At 41.9% G+C, this 19,225-nt stretch overlaps 1 protein-coding gene across 1 annotated transcript; it reads right to left on the bottom strand.

Moving 5' to 3' along the window:
* Window positions 1–6,187: 6,187 nt before the first annotated feature.
* LOC131935051 (ring-infected erythrocyte surface antigen-like) lies at window positions 6,188–6,967 on the bottom strand. The gene is made up of 2 exons (XM_059291334.1): window positions 6,953–6,967; window positions 6,188–6,634 (listed from the first exon to the last, which is right to left on the bottom strand). Exons 1-2 carry the CDS (start codon window positions 6,965–6,967, stop codon window positions 6,188–6,190), a joined length of 462 nt encoding a protein of 153 aa, XP_059147317.1.
* Window positions 6,968–19,225: the final 12,258 nt, after the last annotated feature.

Below are 19,225 nucleotides of genomic sequence, written 5' to 3'. Positions count from 1 at the left end.
ATCCATGCTCTATACGTGTCTGTTATGTTTACTGCAGGCTATATCCATGCTCTATACGTGTCTGTTATGTTTACTGCGGGCTATATTCATGCTCTATACGTGTCTGTTATGTTTACTGCGGGCTATATCCGTGCTCTATACGTGTCTGTTATGTTTACTGCGGGCTATATCCATGCTCTATACGTGTCTGTTATGTTTACTGCGAGCTATATCCATGCTCTATACGTGTCTGTTTACTGCGGGCTATATCCATGCTCTATACGTGTCTGTTTACTGCGGGCTATATCCATGCTCAATACGTGTCTGTTTACTGCGGGCTATATCCATTCTCTATACGTGTCTGTTATGTTTACTGCGGGCTATATCCATGCTCTATACGTGTCTGTTTACTGCGGGCTATATCCATGCTCAATACGTGTCTGTTATGTTTACTGCGGGCTATATCCATGCTCTATACGTGTCTGTTTACTGCGGGCTATATCCATGCTCTATACGTGTCTGTTATGTTTACTGCAGGCTATATCCATGCTCTATACGTGTCTGTTATGTTTACTGCGGGCTATATTCATGCTCTATACGTGTCTGTTATGTTTACTGCGGGCTATATCCGTGCTCTATACGTGTCTGTTATGTTTACTGCGGGCTATATCCATGCTCTATACGTGTCTGTTATGTTTACTGCGAGCTATATCCATGCTCTATACGTGTCTGTTTACTGCGGGCTATATCCATGCTCTATACGTGTCTGTTTACTGCGGGCTATATCCATGCTCAATACGTGTCTGTTTACTGCGGGCTATATCCATTCTCTATACGTGTCTGTTATGTTTACTGCGGGCTATATCCATGCTCTATACGTGTCTGTTTACTGCGGGCTATATCCATGCTCAATACGTGTCTGTTATGTTTACTGCGGGCTATATCCATGCTCTATACGTGTCTGTTTACTGCGGGCTATATCCATGCTCAATACGTGTCTGCTATGTTTACTGCGGGCTATATCCATGCTCTATACGTGTCTGTTATGTTTACTGCGGGCTATATCCATGCTCTATACGTGTCTGTTTACTGCGGGCTATATCCATGCTCTATACGTGTCTGTTTAGTGCGGGCTATTTCCATGCTCTATACGTGTCTGTTTACTGCGGGCTATATCCATGCTTTATACGTGTCTGTTATGTTTACTGCGGGCTGTATCCATGCTCTATACGTGTCTGTTTACTGCGGGCTATATCCATGCTCTATACGTGTCTGTTATGTTTACTGCAGGCTATATCCATGCTCTATACGTGTCTGTTATGTTTACTGCGGGCTATATTCATGCTCTATACGTGTCTGTTATGTTTACTGCGGGCTATATCCGTGCTCTATACGTGTCTGTTTACTGCGGGCTATATCCATGCTCTATACGTGTCTGTTTACTGCGGGCTATATCCATGCTCTATACGTGTCTGTTATGTTTACTGCGGGCTATATCCATGCTCTATACGTGTCTGTTTACTATGGGCTATATCCATGCTCTATACGTGTCTGTTTAGTGCGGGCTATTTCCATGCTCTATACGTGTCTGTTTACTGCGGGCTATATCCATGCTCTATACGTGTCTGTTTACTGCGGGCTATATCCATGCTCTATACGTGTCTGTTTACTGCGGGCTATATCCATGCTCTATACGTGTCTGTTTACTGCGGGCTATATCCATGCTCTATACGTGTCTGTTTACTGCGGGCTATATCCATGCTCTATACGTGTCTGTTTACTGCGGGCTATATCCATGCTCTATACGTGTCTGTTTACTGCGGGCTATATCCATTCTCTATACGTGTCTGTTTACTGCGGGCTATATCCATGCTCTATACGTGTCTGTTTACTGCGGGCTATATCCATGCTCTATACGTGTCTGTTTACTGCGGGCTATATCCATGCTCTATACGTGTCTGTTTACTGCGGGCTATATCCATGCTCTATACGTGTCTGTTTACTGCGGGCTATATCCATGCTCTATACGTGTCTGTTTACTGCGGGCTATATCCATGCTCTATACGTGTCTGTTTACTGCGGGCTATATCCATGCTCTATACGTGTCTGTTTACTGCGGGCTATATCCGTGCTCTATACGTGTCTGTAATTTTTTCTTTAGGGCGCCGTCTACTGGTATGCGCCGACTCTGCATTTGACAACCGTTATTTATGTATGCCCTGTCAACGTCAGCCATACATTTGAAGCCGTTTTTTTTCACGTTAGTCTGACACGTACTTTAACGATTCTGTTTCTAAATGTTCTACTGTTAGTTCCAAGGCCGTTTTTTTCATACTATCAAGGAATACAATTTAGAATTGATTGTTGCGATATGATCATTCAAAATTATCTTATTTAAAGCATTTGAGAAGCTTTGAAAGCTTTGAATACAAATAACGGCGTTGTTTTAATATGGTTTATATGTTTATATAACTGTTGTTTCAATAGTCAATATTGGAACCATTTTCCACAGCTGTTATTTTGATAGCTTATTTGAAAGCCATGTTGTTTGATAGTTTATTTAAAAGCCATGTTTTGATAGTTTATTTAAAAGCCCCGTTTTGATAATTTATTTAAAAGCCATGTTCTTAACGTGCCGTATTGGTAGATTAAGAAAAGAGCCAACAGGGACATAACCCAAACAAGCAGCGCCACTGTGACAGAGTTATGCCCTGAGCTCATGAATTAAAAGTGCTTTAAAACTTTGGGCCATTACGTAATTTTTTAAACGTCCAGAGCACACATCTTAAAGCGAGCCCTTAAAATCTAAATTACGTTGTAATTAAGAGCAACAAAAAAATTTAAGGGCGATTACTTAAAAATGAAAGTGGAAATATTTTAAAGGCTGTCTTGGCCAAAATATATTATGGTGCACTTAATTCAAGACTTACATGAACCTCTCTATATGGGCCCACAGGAATAGGTGCTTAGTAAATACATTATCATATTTACACAATTAACATGTATGTACGTGTAATCATAATCAATAGATCGAATAATTGTATGCAAATGTATAACCTGTTTATACGCTCATTTAAAATATATATATACAATATATATATATGTATATATATATATATATATATATATGTATATATATATATATATATATATATATATATATATATATATATATATATATATATGTCTATATATATATGTATATATATATATATATATATATATATATATATATATATATATATATATATATATATATATATATATATATATATATATATATATTGTAGCAAAAATACCTATATTTGATAATAATACAAATTAATAATAATAAAATAATAATAATAATAATAAAAAGTCAAACACACACATTCCTATAAAAGGTGTAAAAAAAAAAACCATACAGCATAAAGGGCCATTTTAAAATTTTAGCCTAGTCGTATAAATAGCCACCATATTACTAGAACGTGGAGTTTGAATGATCAACAGTTTTTATTAAAAAATACAGTGAACACTAGTTAATTAAATAGAGCTAATGTAATGAATATTGAAATACCAAGAGTGACAACAAAAAAACTAATTTTAAAAGAAATTAACGCCAGCCGACCAGTTTATTTAATGAACCAGAAAATTTGTAAAAACTTTTCCATTATAGTCAGTAAAACTGAGTTTTTTTTGTGTTTGTCCTATAAAATATGTTCTCACGCTGGCTGGACTTTAGTTACATACGTTGGTGCAGGGGGGGGGGGGGGATGGAGGTGGCCCATGGAGAAGTCGGGGGGGGGGGGTGGGGTCCATCCCTAGACTACCCCATCTATTCCTTATTCCCCAGGTTATACCCATTTATTCCCTAGGCTACCCCCATCTATTCCCTATTCCCTAGGCTACCCCCCATCTATTCCCCAGGCTACCCCCATCTATTCCCTATTCCCTAGGCTACCCCCATCTATTCCCTAGGCTACCCTCATCTATTCCCTAGGCTACCCCATCTATTCCCTAGGCTACCCCATCTATTCCCTATGCTACCCTCATCTATTCCCTATTCCCTAGGCTACCCCATCTATTCCCTATGCTACCCCCATCTATTCCCTATTCCCTAGGCTACCCCATCTATTCCCTAGGCTACCCCCATCTATTCCCTATTCCCTAGGCTACCCCATCTATTCCCTATGCTACCCCCATCTATTCCCTATTCCCTAGGCTACCCTCATCTATTCCCTATTCCCTAGGCTACCCCATCTATTCCCTATGCTACCCTCATCTATTCCCTATTCCCTAGGCTACCCTCATCTATTCCCTATTCCCTAGGCTACCCCCATCTATTCCCTATTCCCTAGGCTACCCTCATCTATTCCCTATTCCCTAGGCTACCCCATCTATTCCCTATGCTACCCTCATCTATTCCCTATTCCCTAGGCTACCCTCATCTATTCCCTATTCCCTAGGCTACCCCCATCTATTCCCTATTCCCTAGGCTACCCTCATCTATTCCCTATTCCCTAGGCTACCCCATCTATTCCCTATGCTACCCTCATCTATTCCCTATTCCCTAGGCTACCCTCATCTATTCCCTATTCCCTAGGCTACCCCCATCTATTCCCTATTCCCTAGGCTACCCTCATCTATTCCCTATTCCCTAGGCTACCCCATCTATTCCCTATGCTACCCTCATCTATTCCCTATTCCCTAGGCTACCCTCATCTATTCCCTATTCCCTAGGCTACCCCATCTATTCCCTATGCTACCCTCATCTATTCCCTATTCCCTAGGCTACCCTCATCTATTCCCTATTCCCTAGGCTACCCCCATCTATTCCCTATGCTACCCTCATCTATTCCCTATTCCCTAGGCTACCCCCATCTATTCCCTATTCCCTAGGCTACCCCATCTATTCCCTATGCTACCCTCATCTATTCCCTATTCCCTAGGCTACCCTCATCTATTCCCTATTCCCTAGGCTACCCCCATCTATTCCCTATGCTACCCTCATCTATTCCCTATTCCCTAGGCTACCCTCATCTATTCCCTATTCCCTAGGCTACCCCATCTATTCCCTATGCTACCCTCATCTATTCCCTATTCCCTAGGCTACCCTCATCTATTCCCTATTCCCTAGGCTACCCCCATCTATTCCCTAGCCTACCCCCATCTATTTCTCCACCCCGAGATGAATGGATTTATTTGTAGAGGCCCAAGTGCAGGGGAGAGCACTCTAAAACATACAAGCGATTTATTTCCGCCTTATCACGTGATCGTACGTCACGTGATTTCACACGTGAGGAATTTATTTACTCTTGGTTTAAAAAAAAAACATTTCGGACCGCCCGCAACAGGTGAGGTTTGCTATAAAAAAATTTTTTTATTACCACAAATGTGAAGGTAACGATGTGATATCTCTTGTACAACCAATAGGTTTTGCCACTAGCTGGGTGGTATCATCTATAACTACCAATTATCACCCAAAACTATCTAGTCTAGTATCATCAAATAGCTATCTAGTATCACCAACACCTTTATTTAGTTCTGTGTGTAGAGTGTGTAATGCTGAATCGAGTTTCCTCTCAGTGCAGATCATTTGAAAGCAGTAGGCCTACGTCGCAGTGAAATGCGAACATTCGAAAAACTGATTAATTAAGCGAATATCGAAGATAACTGATTGAGCGGGTAAACAAGTAATTACTCAGCATCTAAAATATTACAGCTTGCAATGTGAGTTTTACCATTACAGATGTACCGTACTTAATCAACTAAAAATTAGATGCATTTGGCATTTTGAGGCTGGACAATTCAAAGCAATTGAAATTAATTTACCCGACACTTTCAAATTTTGACTTGTTTTTTAGCATCAAGTGCAGGTGAATTTGATTAATTGATTTTTGGAGCGTTAAGTAATTGGCTTTTGATGTTGCACGTGGGTGGTTTTCTGCTTATCTTGACATTTGCGGCATGCTTTTGACATGCGATGTCATGCTGAATGTCATGTTGCACTGATCATGACATTGCCATTTGCCACATTTGACATTTCATGCTGAATGTCATGTTGCACTGATTATGACATTGCCATTTGTACATTTGACATTATCATACTGCATGTGATGCTGCACTAAAATGATGTTGTCAACAGCAGATTTACGTTGTCATGATAAATGTCGTGCTGTACTGAAAATGACATTGTCATTTGCCACATTTGACATTATTATACTGTATGTCATGCTGTACTGAAAATGACATTGTCAATAGCAGCTTTACATTTGCATGTAGTACTGAACATGACTTTGTCATCATTTAACATGCTGAATGTCATGCTGGATGTCATGCTGGATGTCATGCTGAATGTTACGCTGGATGTCATGCTGATGTCATGCTGGATGTCATGCTGAATATCATACTGGATGTCATGCTGGATGTCATGTTGGATGTCATGCTGGATGTCATGCTGGATTTCATGCTGGATGTCATGCTGGATGTCATGCTGAATGTCATGCTGAATGTCATACTGAATGTCATTCTGGATGTCATGCTGGATGTCATGCTGGATGGCATGCTGGATGTCATGTTGGATGTCATGCTGGATGTCATGCTGGATGTCATGCTGGATGTCATGCTGGATGTCATGCTGGATGTCATGCTGGATGTAATGCTGGATGCAGGCGCCCTTGTGGTCACAGCCAACAATTTAACACCCCTCACAGAAAAAAACAAAACAATTAACAAAGTCAACGTAAAGCCGAAAAAACCGCTTACAAAAAAACTCGCTTTGAAGACGAACTTTCCCACGACCTTCAATCTCTGGGTTCCCGCGAACAATTCCCGTCCTGGGGTTTTTGTTTGAATTCATGGCCCCACAGTGGGGCGCCCCACGCCATTTCCTCCAATCACATCCACTTTTTAAACTCAAACTTTTTGTTTCCCGTCCTTGTTGCCCAATTAAATTCCGTGCCGGATTTGGTTTTCAAGAATTAACAGTTCTTACGTCAGAGTTCGCCATCTTCGATCAAGTTGAACATTAAATTTATTTTTAAAAGAAAAATACATCGTCTATTTTTTTTTTTCTAGTTATTCAGCCCATCTGTCGGTTTATTGTGTTACTCATATCCAAGATATCTTTTGTCCTGATTAATTTTGTCCTGATATATTTTGTCGTGAGGATTTTATCCGTGTGATAATTTTTCCATGTGATTTGTTGTCGTAAGATCATTTGTCCGGGAGATATTTTGTTCTGAGATAATTTGTTCCTGAGATATTTTGTCCTGAGATGATTTGTTCCTGAGATATTTAGTCCGTGAGATAATTTGTCCTTTAGATTTTGTCCTGAGATCATTTGTCCCTGAGATATTTTGTCATGAGGACATTTGCCCTTCAGATTTTGTCCTGAGATCATTTGTCCTTGCGATATTTTGTCAAGAGATTATGTTTTACCACCGTCGTAGATTTTTCAACACAGGAACTTTGATAGAATAAAACCGCGAATACAGAACTGAATGCAACTAGCGCTGACAACAGATTTGATTACGTTAAACTTGAACTTACTCAGGTAACACATTTTCAACTGCTTGAACTGCTGGCACAGTTCAAGACAATGCTTGGGGGGGGGGGGGGGGTGTAGGCAACCCATAACCTATTATGGCAAACCGCTGTTAGATTGTGCATAGTGATCGTATTGATACGAAGGATCGTATTAATAGAGTTAGCGAAGGATCGTAATGTTAGAGTTAGCGAAGGGTCGTGGTGTTAGAGTTAGCGAAGGGATCATTTTGTTAGATTTAGAAATGTTTTAAGGGTCGTCCAAACATTACTTTACTCACTCAAGTGTTGTAATGGGTGTCTGATGTTGCAGACACTTTGTATTTCACAGCAGTAGAAAACCTTGATGATGTTTGTTTGAGATGTCGTTTGAAGGAGTTGCGTGTAAATTGATGTCTTGGCTGGGTTTGGCTTCTTATGGACACAAGGTAAACTTGGATAGAAACTGCGCGAAGTCTATTCATTAATTTATTGATGACTGTTTAGGCATATGACATTTAACTGTGAAAAGCTAAATTCAAATGTAGAGTGAGATGAAGCTCACTTTAGCTAAACACAGTCAACACACACAACTGTCCTTAACACACTCAACACACAGAACAACCATCGTAAGACACGGAGATCAGCATTACCAAAACAATTAATAAATTGTGTCAATGTGTGTGTATGTATGTGACCACCAATCTACTAGTGTGAGTGTGTGTGTGTGTGTGTGAGCGAGGTGTGGGTCCCCCCCCCCATTGACCACCAATCTACTATTGTGTGTGTGTGTGTGAGTGAGGTGTGGGACCCCCCCCATTGACCACCAATCTACTATTGTGTGTGTGTGTGTGAGTGAGGTGTGGGCGGACCCCCCCATGACCACCAATCTACTATTGTGTTTGTGTGTGTGTGAGTGAGGTGTGGGCGGACCCCCCCTCCCCACTGACCACCAATCTACTATTGTGTGAGTGTGTGAGCGAGGTGTGGGACCCCCCCCCCACTGACCACCAATCTACTATTGTGTGTGTGTGTGTGAGTGAGGTGTGGGATCCCCCCCCCCATTGACCACCAATCTACTATTGTGTGAGAGTGTGAGTGAGGTGTGGGACCCCCCCACTGACCACCAATCTACTATTGTGTGTGTGTGTGAGTGAGGTGTGGGACCCCCCCTGACCACCAATCTACTATTGTGTTTGTGTGTGTGTGAGTGAGGTGTGGACCCCCCCCCCTGACCACCAATCTACTATTGACACAATGAGAGCCAACCGGTCCTTGGTGGCCGAGACGGTCAGCTGCTGGAGAAAATCTTGACCACACATCTGTGAGTGGGGTCATGTGTACACGGGTCACCCCCCGGGAGATGACCTTGGCCGTCGTCTGCTGCACGTGCTAACTACCCTCGTCCTCCGTCCCAAGGCTACACTGGTGTAGTCAAGGACAAAATGAGAAGGACACGAGTTACCTGCTGAAAGACAAAGATCTTGAGGTGGTTAACGTACATGATGGACAGAAGCAGGGTGTAGCGAACTTTCGGGGCAGAGAGTGAGAGAGAGAGAGAGGAGAGAGAAAAGGGGGGGGGGAATGCATTCACACTTGGCATTGTTTGTGTAGATTTAATAGTTTTAGCAGTACAAAACATCTGAAAAAGACAGCACATCTTTTTAAATACACATATACAGGTCAGCGCCACCCCCACCCTGCTCCCATGCTGGTTATACCAGTGGTAAAATGTAGTTGTTGATGTTTTACACAGATCTATACGTCTACAGTTTTTTGGAGGAGCTTTACTCGTTTCAAAGTTGTTGAGTAAATTGAGTAAAGTATCTTTTAGAGAATTTTGACTGCAATTAATTAGCACCATTAAAATCAAAACAGAAGTTTGGATAATTTGCCGCTAAACTGTAGAAAAAGAATGGAGTTGTTCAACTATAAAGAATTCTATTTTATAAAACACTGAAGAATTCACCTCAGCACTGGATAATTCACAGAAAAAATAAACCGTTTGGAGAAAAAACCTGACGCTGTGCTTGATTATTGTTGCTGTCAATCAATAACTTAAAATCACTCCACAATATGTACCCTGTTTTCGTCCGTACCCTACACCCCCACCCCCCTCTCTTTAAACAAACAGCAATATTGACCCGGAGGCATCTGACTGCGCTGGTTAGTGCAAGCTGGTGGGTTGGGGGGTAAGGGGGTGGGGGGAGGGAGGGGGATGTAACGTGTATCTACATCAGGGGCAGGGTCTTAATATCGCTCGTAGGGTACAGGATATGGTGGGGCCTATATTTATAGGCGAGAAAATGTGGTCGGATGGATATTACATGAGTCAGTAGAACATCAGAGTCAGCAGGGAAATGCAGGAGTCAGTTGGGAAATGCAGAAGTCAGAACGGTAACATAGGGATTGAGTCATTTGGGAAATAAAATTAGGAAATAAAATTTTAGCATTACGATAACAAGCTGAAGTAAGGTTTTGTGTGTTCTTGCATAGAAACATCACATTTAGACCTGTATCAAGATCACGTTACATTTCGACACATACGAGGATCACGTCATATTTAGACCGCTATTAAATCACGTCAAATTAGATCACATCAAATTTAGACCCATACAAAAATCACATCAAATTTAGACCCATACCAAAATCACATCAAATTTAGACCCATACCAAAATCATATCAAATTTAGACTCATACCAAGATCACATATATATTGCCATCATTTGACAGTAAGAAAGGCGACTTTTCATTCAACTGAATAGCGACATTTTGCTCAACTGAAGAACGACATTTCACTTTCCTGAAGAACCCCGGAATGTCCCATTGATTTATCCCCCCCCCTCCCTGTGCCTGATGGAGGACCTCGCACCCACTCCCCTTCTCCTGAGCCACACATAGCTCCCCCCTGACGTCACGAGTCGTAGGTGGACAGGACACGGGGGTGGGTGACCTCATCACGTGACCACTTCCAGGATGTAAGACAAATGTCCCGGCCCCGGGGTAAAGTCGTGGACATGACACCGATGACCCTCTCCCATCCCGGGGTGGAGCAGTTTGTGTGTGTAGGTCTGTCTGTGCGTAGGTATGTCTGTGCGTAGGTATGTCTGAGCGTGCGTCTGTCTGTGGGTGAGCGAGTGTGAGATTGCGTACGTGTCTGTAAGTGTGTGCGTGTGTGAGTGATGGTGTGCGGGTGTGGATAAATATCATTAAACTCAAGGGGACGAAACTCCGTCTTTGTTTACTTTTAAACTTCTCTCCCTCTTTGTATGTTAAAATTGTTACAGTGACGTCATGAATGATGTCACGTGATTTTTTTTTAAAAATAGAGGATGTTGACCTCATCACTTCATGACAAATTGTTACACAACCCAAACTTGTTACACAACCCAAACTTGTTACACAACCAAAACTTGTTACACAACCAAAACTTGTTACACAACCAAAACTTGTTACACAACCAAAACTTGTTACACAACCCAAACTTGTTACACAACCCAAACTTGTTACACAACCCAAACTTGTTACACAACCCAAACTTGTTATAATCAAAACTTGTTACACAACCCAAACTTGTTACACAACCCAAACTTGTTACACGACCCAAACTTGTTACACAACCGAAACTTGTTATAATCAAAACTTGTTACACAACCAAAACTTGTTTCATAACCCAAACTTGTTACACAAACGTGTTGGTAGGAACAGTTGAAAGTAACAAATATCTTTGGATGAAATAAAGGACTAAAACTAGATCATCTTGATAGATGAATGAAACAACTAACAGACTTTAGTTCTATCAGCTATGATTACACTGACAATCCGGGAGCTGGACGTTTTCCCGAAAGACACTTGCCCGAATGCCGTTTTCCCAAAGGCCGATTTCCCGAATGGACATTTGCCCGAATGCGACAAACGCCCTAATTCCCATATTCGGGACTTTGTCGTAGACCCGACAATCCAGATGATATACCAGCACCACGGCTTAAGGGCTTTAACGTAAGCCTGTATAAGTGACGTAAATCCTCCGGTAAACCCACATTTCTACTTTCACAAATCACACGCGGAAGTAATTAAAAAATCTTTAGTAAGATAAGACATTAACCGCATTAATCCACAATAATTAGCCATCCCCAATAATTAATTGTGCTATATAGCGGCGCCCTGTGTATTGTTTTGTCGACTGAAGCCAAATACCACCCACAGACCCGAATCGCCTAAAACTCTCTGCTCTACAGGGACTTTTTAGAGCCGTTAGCGGATCCGGTGTTTCGCTGCGTCATATCCGGTGGGGATCTGAAATATGAGTCGGGTAAGCCGAGACACGATTCCTTGGCTGAGACACTGAGTGTCTTCGCGGAGCTGAATTCGTAGCCTCGAACCTCTAGACGTGGGCGCTTATAGCATAGTGTTGCGTGTTAACGAACAAAATATTCTGGTCCATTAAATATTTTTAAAAAAAAGTTTGAACTAGTTGAAAACTTTCACTGATTTCCCTTTAGAATACGATTTTAGCTTTTGATACGTATTTATTTAATGCGTATTTTATTTATAACTTATAAAGTTTATCTAAAATGTTTTGTAAGTTATAAACATTTTAATTAACATAAAACATTTCCATTATGCTTGCACTTTTCAAAAAAAATTTTTACCCTTAAAACCAAGATATATTAAAACATCTTAAAGAAATTTCTTCCGCACTTTCTTAACTCATTTATTTTTCGGAATTTCAACATCACATTGAAAAAGTTCGTATTTTATTTATAGCCGTTTTCATGGCAATATTTATTCTTAGTGTTGTCTCCCCTTAGAATGTTTAAATCCACTTAATTCTCTCCCCTTCTCCCTCACCCCACCGGGCTACCCCCACCCTACCCCATTGATTCAAGTTAATAACAAAGTTCGATTGTATCTAGTACAGGCAAAGTTGGCCAATTACGCTTCCGACCATAGGTTCGAATATCGATTCTTGAAAAAAGTAAAACAATAGCTCCACAGAAACTTCTCTGTACTTTGGTTTTTTTGTTTGGTCTATTAAAAGACATTCTGGCAAGCTATTAAATCTCGTATTTAACGCCGTGAACAGAGAACCTTTCAAGGCTTTGAAGTTGCCAGATTTTTTAGGTAAAAACCAAGCCAAACTTCTGAGTAGATTTCAACTTCGTCTTCTTCGGTTTACTAAATTAAATTAAAAAAAACACAAAAAATGGAATGAGTATTTTTAACTATTGAGTGCGACTAAACTTAATGAGAGAATTCGTTTAATTTACAATGTAACAAGGCTCAAAACTTTTCTTAAACATTGAGTTATAATATTGTTAAATAAATAAATACCCAATTTACATAATTAATTAATGCTCTTTTATAGTCATTGTTCCGCGTCTTTTTAATTTGCTCTTCATATTTCTGATTATTATTAATAAATAATTATTTTAAAAAGTAATCAATTTGAACTTAATATGAAAAAAAAAATAAATAAAACAAAAGCAAAACAAAAACAATAAAATATCGATAATGTAATCCAGAATCGATAAACTTATAAAAATGTCCTCTATTTTAAAGATTTTTAGAACCACTGCTCAGGAGATGATGAAGACTTTGTTTCTCTTTCCTGCAACAACGGGAAGTTCCTTTGTGAGAGAAAATAATTAAAATTAAAAAAAGCAGGGAGTTTATCAATATTTAAACTAACGAAACAAACACATTTTTAAAAATAAAGTTCTGAGACGGTAATACTGACCGGAAAAACGATCCGGATCAAGTTAATGAGGTTTATTTACCCCGGGTAAAATATGGTCAACATTCTGATGAAGTCACACCGCCCCAGCGTAACTTATGACGTCAGGTTGAGGAAAAATCTGGATCTCCCGCGGTGATTATGTAATAACTAAAATGGCCGCCTTGATCCCGGATTTTCTCATCAGATCTCGCCCCGGCTTTTGTTTATACTGTCTCATCTAGCTGCAAGCCGGTAAACCGGCGATTTCCGGCTATTATCCAGTTGGCGTTTCGTTCTACACGGCGTACATTCGAGAAATGTCTTGACTAGTATTTTTGATACGTCGTCGATGTTTCACAATAGCAGGGAAACAAAACATTTAATTGAAAACGTGACTGAAATAATGGGATGGCGGACAGGTTGGTGTGACTGAAATTATGGGATGGCGGAAAGGGTGGTGGTTGAGGGTTTCATTCAACAGAGAAAGTCTTGTGGTTAGTTGATGTTTAGGGTGGTTGCTGGAATGTTGGACAGCGCCGTGAATAACGCTAGGCGCAGATGTATGAATTAATATATATATATATATATATATATATATATATATATATATATATATATGTATATATATATATATATATATATATATATATATATATATATATATATGTGACGAGTCCCCGAGTCTATCCTGTCCGACGACGCCAATTGTAACGAGCGAACAGTTAACTGCCGACGACGCCAATTGTAACGAGCTAACAGTTACCCTGCTCGCAACGCCACATGTTACGAGACTATTTGCCTGTAGTGCCAAATGTAACGAGTTTAACCACTCATGCTACACAACATCGACTACAGTAGAAAGACTCGAAGATGCAGGTTCGCTATTGATCCTTTTATTACATGAATCAAGAAATGCTTCAATATAACACAATGAATCAACAGGAATGCTTCACAATAATAGTCTGAATCAACTGACCCCTAACAGTCCTCACTAGGCTTCATATAACTGAATCCACATGTCTATTGTCCTTCTTAACACAATATAACCAACTTGATATGTCACACAGACTGACTGATCTAAAGCGAGCGATGAAGAGAGCGAGCGATCGAAAAGGGGCAGAGCTCCGCCGTCTCCTCCTATTTATCCCTTGTATTCGTACTCGTCCTTGTACTTGTATTCATCGATATTTGTAATCGATGTCTCCGACTACTAGTTGCGCAGTTCTAACGTACAGCCCGATTAAAACATCTGCATCCTATCAATCAAAGTTGACAGGCCGTCTGAATCCCCTCGTACCGTTTCCCAAAATAGCACGCGTTGGCTTTGAGATTGTTATCAGTCCGATCCAATAAGCCACCTGCTATCGGTTGCATCAGACTGTAATACTGCGTCGCGGCTTATCGTTCGTTATCAGTTGTAACAGATTTGTAACTAGTAGCTAGGCCTACCCTAGTTACATCCACCCCTGCCTTTTTTTGTGTGTTTTCAACCACAAACAACGCCTGGCAGGTGCACTCCTCCAAAGTCAATCGCACAATCGTAAAAAAAACTTTATTGTTCCACTCACTATCCACGACGTCCCATTCGTATACGATTGACAGTCATACCCATTTCACATATCAACTGTGTCTACATCATCTTCCTGAGACACAAAACAGTTCTAGAATTCACATCCACCCTTTCCATTTGGTGCCTTCACCAGTTCACTTTTATAGCTTTTTGAACAGTCTGTTCTCATACCAGCGCGACCATGAAAGAATTGATGTTTGCTGACAAAAAATTTCGTCTTCCTTCTGTTCCTCAAACTTCTCCGCGGACCACTTATCTGATGGTCTACTGTCTCTCTGCTTCTGGGAGGAACGGGATCCTCTTTGTTGCCGTTATCCTCCACTTGTGTATCGCCGTTGTTCTGTTGATGGTGATATGGTTCCGGGATGGGTATGTGAATTTCCGTTGTAACTTCCGGTTCCCTAATTGTCTTAGGTTTCTCTGTGTGTAACTGCTCTTCTTGCCTATTCCAATATTTCTTTAATTGAGCAATGTTCGCCCACCGATCCGGTTTAGCGTGATCGATGGGTCTTATCTTAAAGGGGCCACCTGCTACTTTAGGCATCTCCACGACTTGCCATATCTCCTGTCCCCAAAGGTCGTGGATCTTATTTCTGCCTAACGGGTGGCTACGCAGTAATACCCTGTCGTTCAGTTTGAGTGGCGGGTCCTTTGTCTGTACCGGCGGTTCCCTTCGCCGAGATTCATGTTCTAGTCTTTCCTGTACTACCCTGTACATTTCTCTAATTCTTCTCATATGTTCATTCACATATTCCAGTGCGGTGTATGAGCCAGTCATACTCTCCCTTTTTCCTAGGAACAAATCAAGAGGGAGTCTAGCCTCCCGTCCGAACAGCAACATGTGTGGCGAAAAGCCGGTTGTGGCATGGGGGGTGCAGTTGTATAGATATACCAACTCCGGGAGAAAATCAGGCCAACGTTTTTTCTGTTCAGGTTCTAGAGTACGCAGCAAATCATGCATGCTGCGGTTGAACCGCTCACACTGTCCGTTTCCTTTCGGATTAAATGTGGTTGTTCTAGATTTGTTGATCCCGTAGTGGCTGCACAGTTGGTTGATTACTTCTGACTCGAAGGCCCTTCCTTGGTCAGAGTGTAATTGTCTTGGTATGCCATATTTGATGAACCAATGTTCTATTAATACCTTTGCCACTGTTTTGGCAGTCTGATCTCGTGTGGGCACCGCCACAGTCCATTTGGTGAATACATCAGTCATTACCAACACATGTTCCGTCCCATACGATGATTGCTCCAACGACGTAAAGTCCATAGCCACAATCTCTAGTGGTTTTGTCGCTAGTAGGTGTCCTGATGGCTGTCTCATTTTGACAACTGGCATTTTCGCATGCTGACACCTCACACAAGCCTCACAATGGCGTTTGACCTCCATTTCCATATTGGGCCAGTAACACCTCCGTCGTAATATTTTGTGCGTCCTGTCCTGACCCTGGTGTCCTGCCCTGTCATGTGCCAACCTTAGCACTTCCTCTCGTAACTGTCCAGGCACCACCACCTGGTGTATTGTCCCATCAATTTGGTCATGAATTCTCCGCATGAGAACACCATCCTCTATACTGAGACGGTCCCACTGACTCAGTATTTTCTTTGTTTCTCGACCAAATTGTTCTCTTTCCCTTCTTCCTGGGAATTTTTGTTCCTGGACGTATTTCAATAGCGGTTGTAAGCCACTATCCGTTCTCTGGGCATCTCTTATCTTTTGGTGATTAAGGCCGTTAAAATCACTACTGTCCATAAGTCCGGGCTCTGTGGATATGTGCTCCACCCCGGTCTGCCCGTTTTGCATCACTTGTACCCCATGAGGGATATCTGTTGACGCTCTGACCTCACATATTCCTGTCAGTGTTTCTTCCTCATCGCCCGGTCTCTCGTAAGGATTCCTTGATAAAGCGTCCGCATTGCCATTGGACCGCCCCGGGCGATATTTTATCTCCAGGTCAAAGAGTGCCAATTCTGCTGCCCATCGCTGTTCGATGGATCCCAACTTTGCTGTCTTTAGGTGACTCAAGGGGTTATTGTCAGTGTATACCACACATTTAGCACCTAATAGATAGTCCCTGAATTTTTCCGTCACAGCCCATTTTAATGTCAAAAGTTCTAGTTTCATGGCGCTGTAATTTGTCATGTTCTTCTCTGATTCCTTCAGAGCTCGACTGGCATACGCAATAACCCTGAAACCTTGCTTTTGTTGTTGTGATAGCACAGCTCCCAGACCTTTAGAGCTGGCGTCGATTTCTAACCGAAATGGTTTGTCAAAGTCCGCGTATCCCAATATCGGCGCCTCTGTCAAAGCCTTTTTCAAGAGCTTAAACGAGTTCAGGCATTCATCAGTCCATAATTCACCTATCCGGTGTGTTTTACCTTTCTTTTTCTCCTTACTGTGTTTCTTTGTCATTTTGTTTACCAAGTCATGCAATGGTGCGGCAATTTTTGCAAAACCAGGTACAAATTTTCTATAATAGGAGGCAAAACCCAAGAATGACCTGACCTCTACCGTAGTTGTTGGTTGTTTCCATTCTTTAACAGCTGCAATTTTATCTGGGTCAGTGGCGATGCCATCCGACGAAATCACATAACCCAAAAAATGTACCGATTTCAGACCAAAGCAGCATTTGTCTGGGTTCAGCTTTACTCCTATCTCCCTAAGACGGAGAAACACTTGTTCTAATCTTTTTAGATGGTCCTCCCAAGTTTTTGAGTAAACTAGAATATCATCCAAGTACACCAACATTATTTGAAATAGAAAGTCACTCATAGCACTCTGCATTACTCGCTGGAATGTAGCAGGTGCATTAGTTAGACCAAACGGCATACGGGTCCACTCGTACAGTCCCAGTGGAGAAATAAATGCAGTTTTATGTTGATCGTTGGGGTGCATGGCCACTTGGTGGTAGCCGCTAGCCAAATCCAAGGTAGAAAAAAATCTTGCTCCCCCCAACGCATCAAGACATTCATCAATACGAGGCAAGGGGAATGCATCCCTTCTTGTGATATTGTTCAATTTCCGGTAATCACAACACAGTCTTATCTCCCCTGACTTCTTTTTTACCACTACTATCGGTGCCGCATACGGGCTTGTACTGGTTGTAATAATTCCCTTTTTTAGTAGATCATTCAGGTGTGCTTTCACCGCAGAGTAGTGACTCGGTGGTAATCTTCGATAAGGTTGCGCCACCGGCTTGTCTTGTAGTAAGGGTATCTGGTGTTTTATTACTTCCGTGTAACCCAAATCACCCTCGTACGAGGCAAATATATCCCTGTACTTATTCAACAATTCATTTAGTTTTGGGTCCTCAGTTTCCGGGAATGTATATGATCGGCCATCCTCTTTCTTCACCTCGGCCGTCACATTGACCGACCTAATTGTTACTTCATTACTGCTGGTATTGCTCAGTTCAATGCACTGTGCCGACCTTAGTACCTCGACGTTCTGTGGTACTCCTACCAGAGTATTAGGCGGTATAAAAATTTCCTCATCCAAAACATTTGCCACTAGTCCTTGAACTAGTCCATTTTCCGCTGATGTGTATGTCCGCAATAACACGACGCCTGCCCTCAGTGCGGCGCCACATGGTTCTATCATCACATCACCATTCGCGCTTCTATCACCAATTTGTAATGTGATTGCCTTGACCGTGTTTGCCGGGACTGCAGTCCTTCCTCTGGTCTTGGCAAACCTGGCCAACTTGGATCCCCGACCTGGTGTGGTCGATCCGACAATATTTGTAAGAAATTCTGGCAACTGGCCAAGAATATTCATGCCCAATAGGCAAGGTATATTTGACACATTTGTCTCTAGGTTGTGTTTCGTAACGAACACCCCAACCTGCTTCAACCTATGTCCCGACACCACGACATCTGCCAGAAAATAACCACAGTATGGAATGGTTAGTCCATTAGCTGCCGTCAGGCGCATGCATGTGTCAGACCTCAACCTATGGTCTTTTCCTTTCATCCATTTGGTGTAAAAATTTTCCGTGATTGTCGTCACCTGGGAGCCTGTATCCACAATTGCCTTCACCGCGATGTCCCCAATCGTAATCACCATTTCTGGACAGACTCCCATCATTTTGTTTCTTGGGCCATAACCTCGCCCCTCTGTAGCCTGACCCTGCCTTACAGAGGACGACCGTTTCCCTGGCAGTACCGTGCCATATGTCCGGGTTGTGAACAGGACCAGCAAATTGGTCGACCGTCGGCCGTCCATTGGAGTAATGGCTTGGCAGGACGCGGCCGTCCAACCTGTCTCTGTTTTGTCCCGTTCTTTTCCTGATTCTCAGCTGTTGACCTGCTTTCTAACCTCTCCAAACGTTGGTCAACCTTATCTAGGTGGGCCAACAGTTGAGCCATCATGGTCTCCATCGTGTCGGCCCCTGTGGGTGGGGATTGTCTCTGTTCCGGCACAGAGACTTTGTCCACCGAACAGTTCGATTGGTCC

The sequence above is a fragment of the Physella acuta genome, unplaced genomic scaffold (assembly GCF_028476545.2).
Source record: "Physella acuta isolate Inbredline_101_S28 unplaced genomic scaffold, ASM2847654v3 ptg000130l, whole genome shotgun sequence".
Taxonomy (NCBI): domain Eukaryota; kingdom Metazoa; phylum Mollusca; class Gastropoda; family Physidae; genus Physella; species Physella acuta.
The sequence above is the reverse complement of the archived record's forward strand: the minus strand, read 5'-3'. Positions and strand labels throughout refer to the sequence as shown.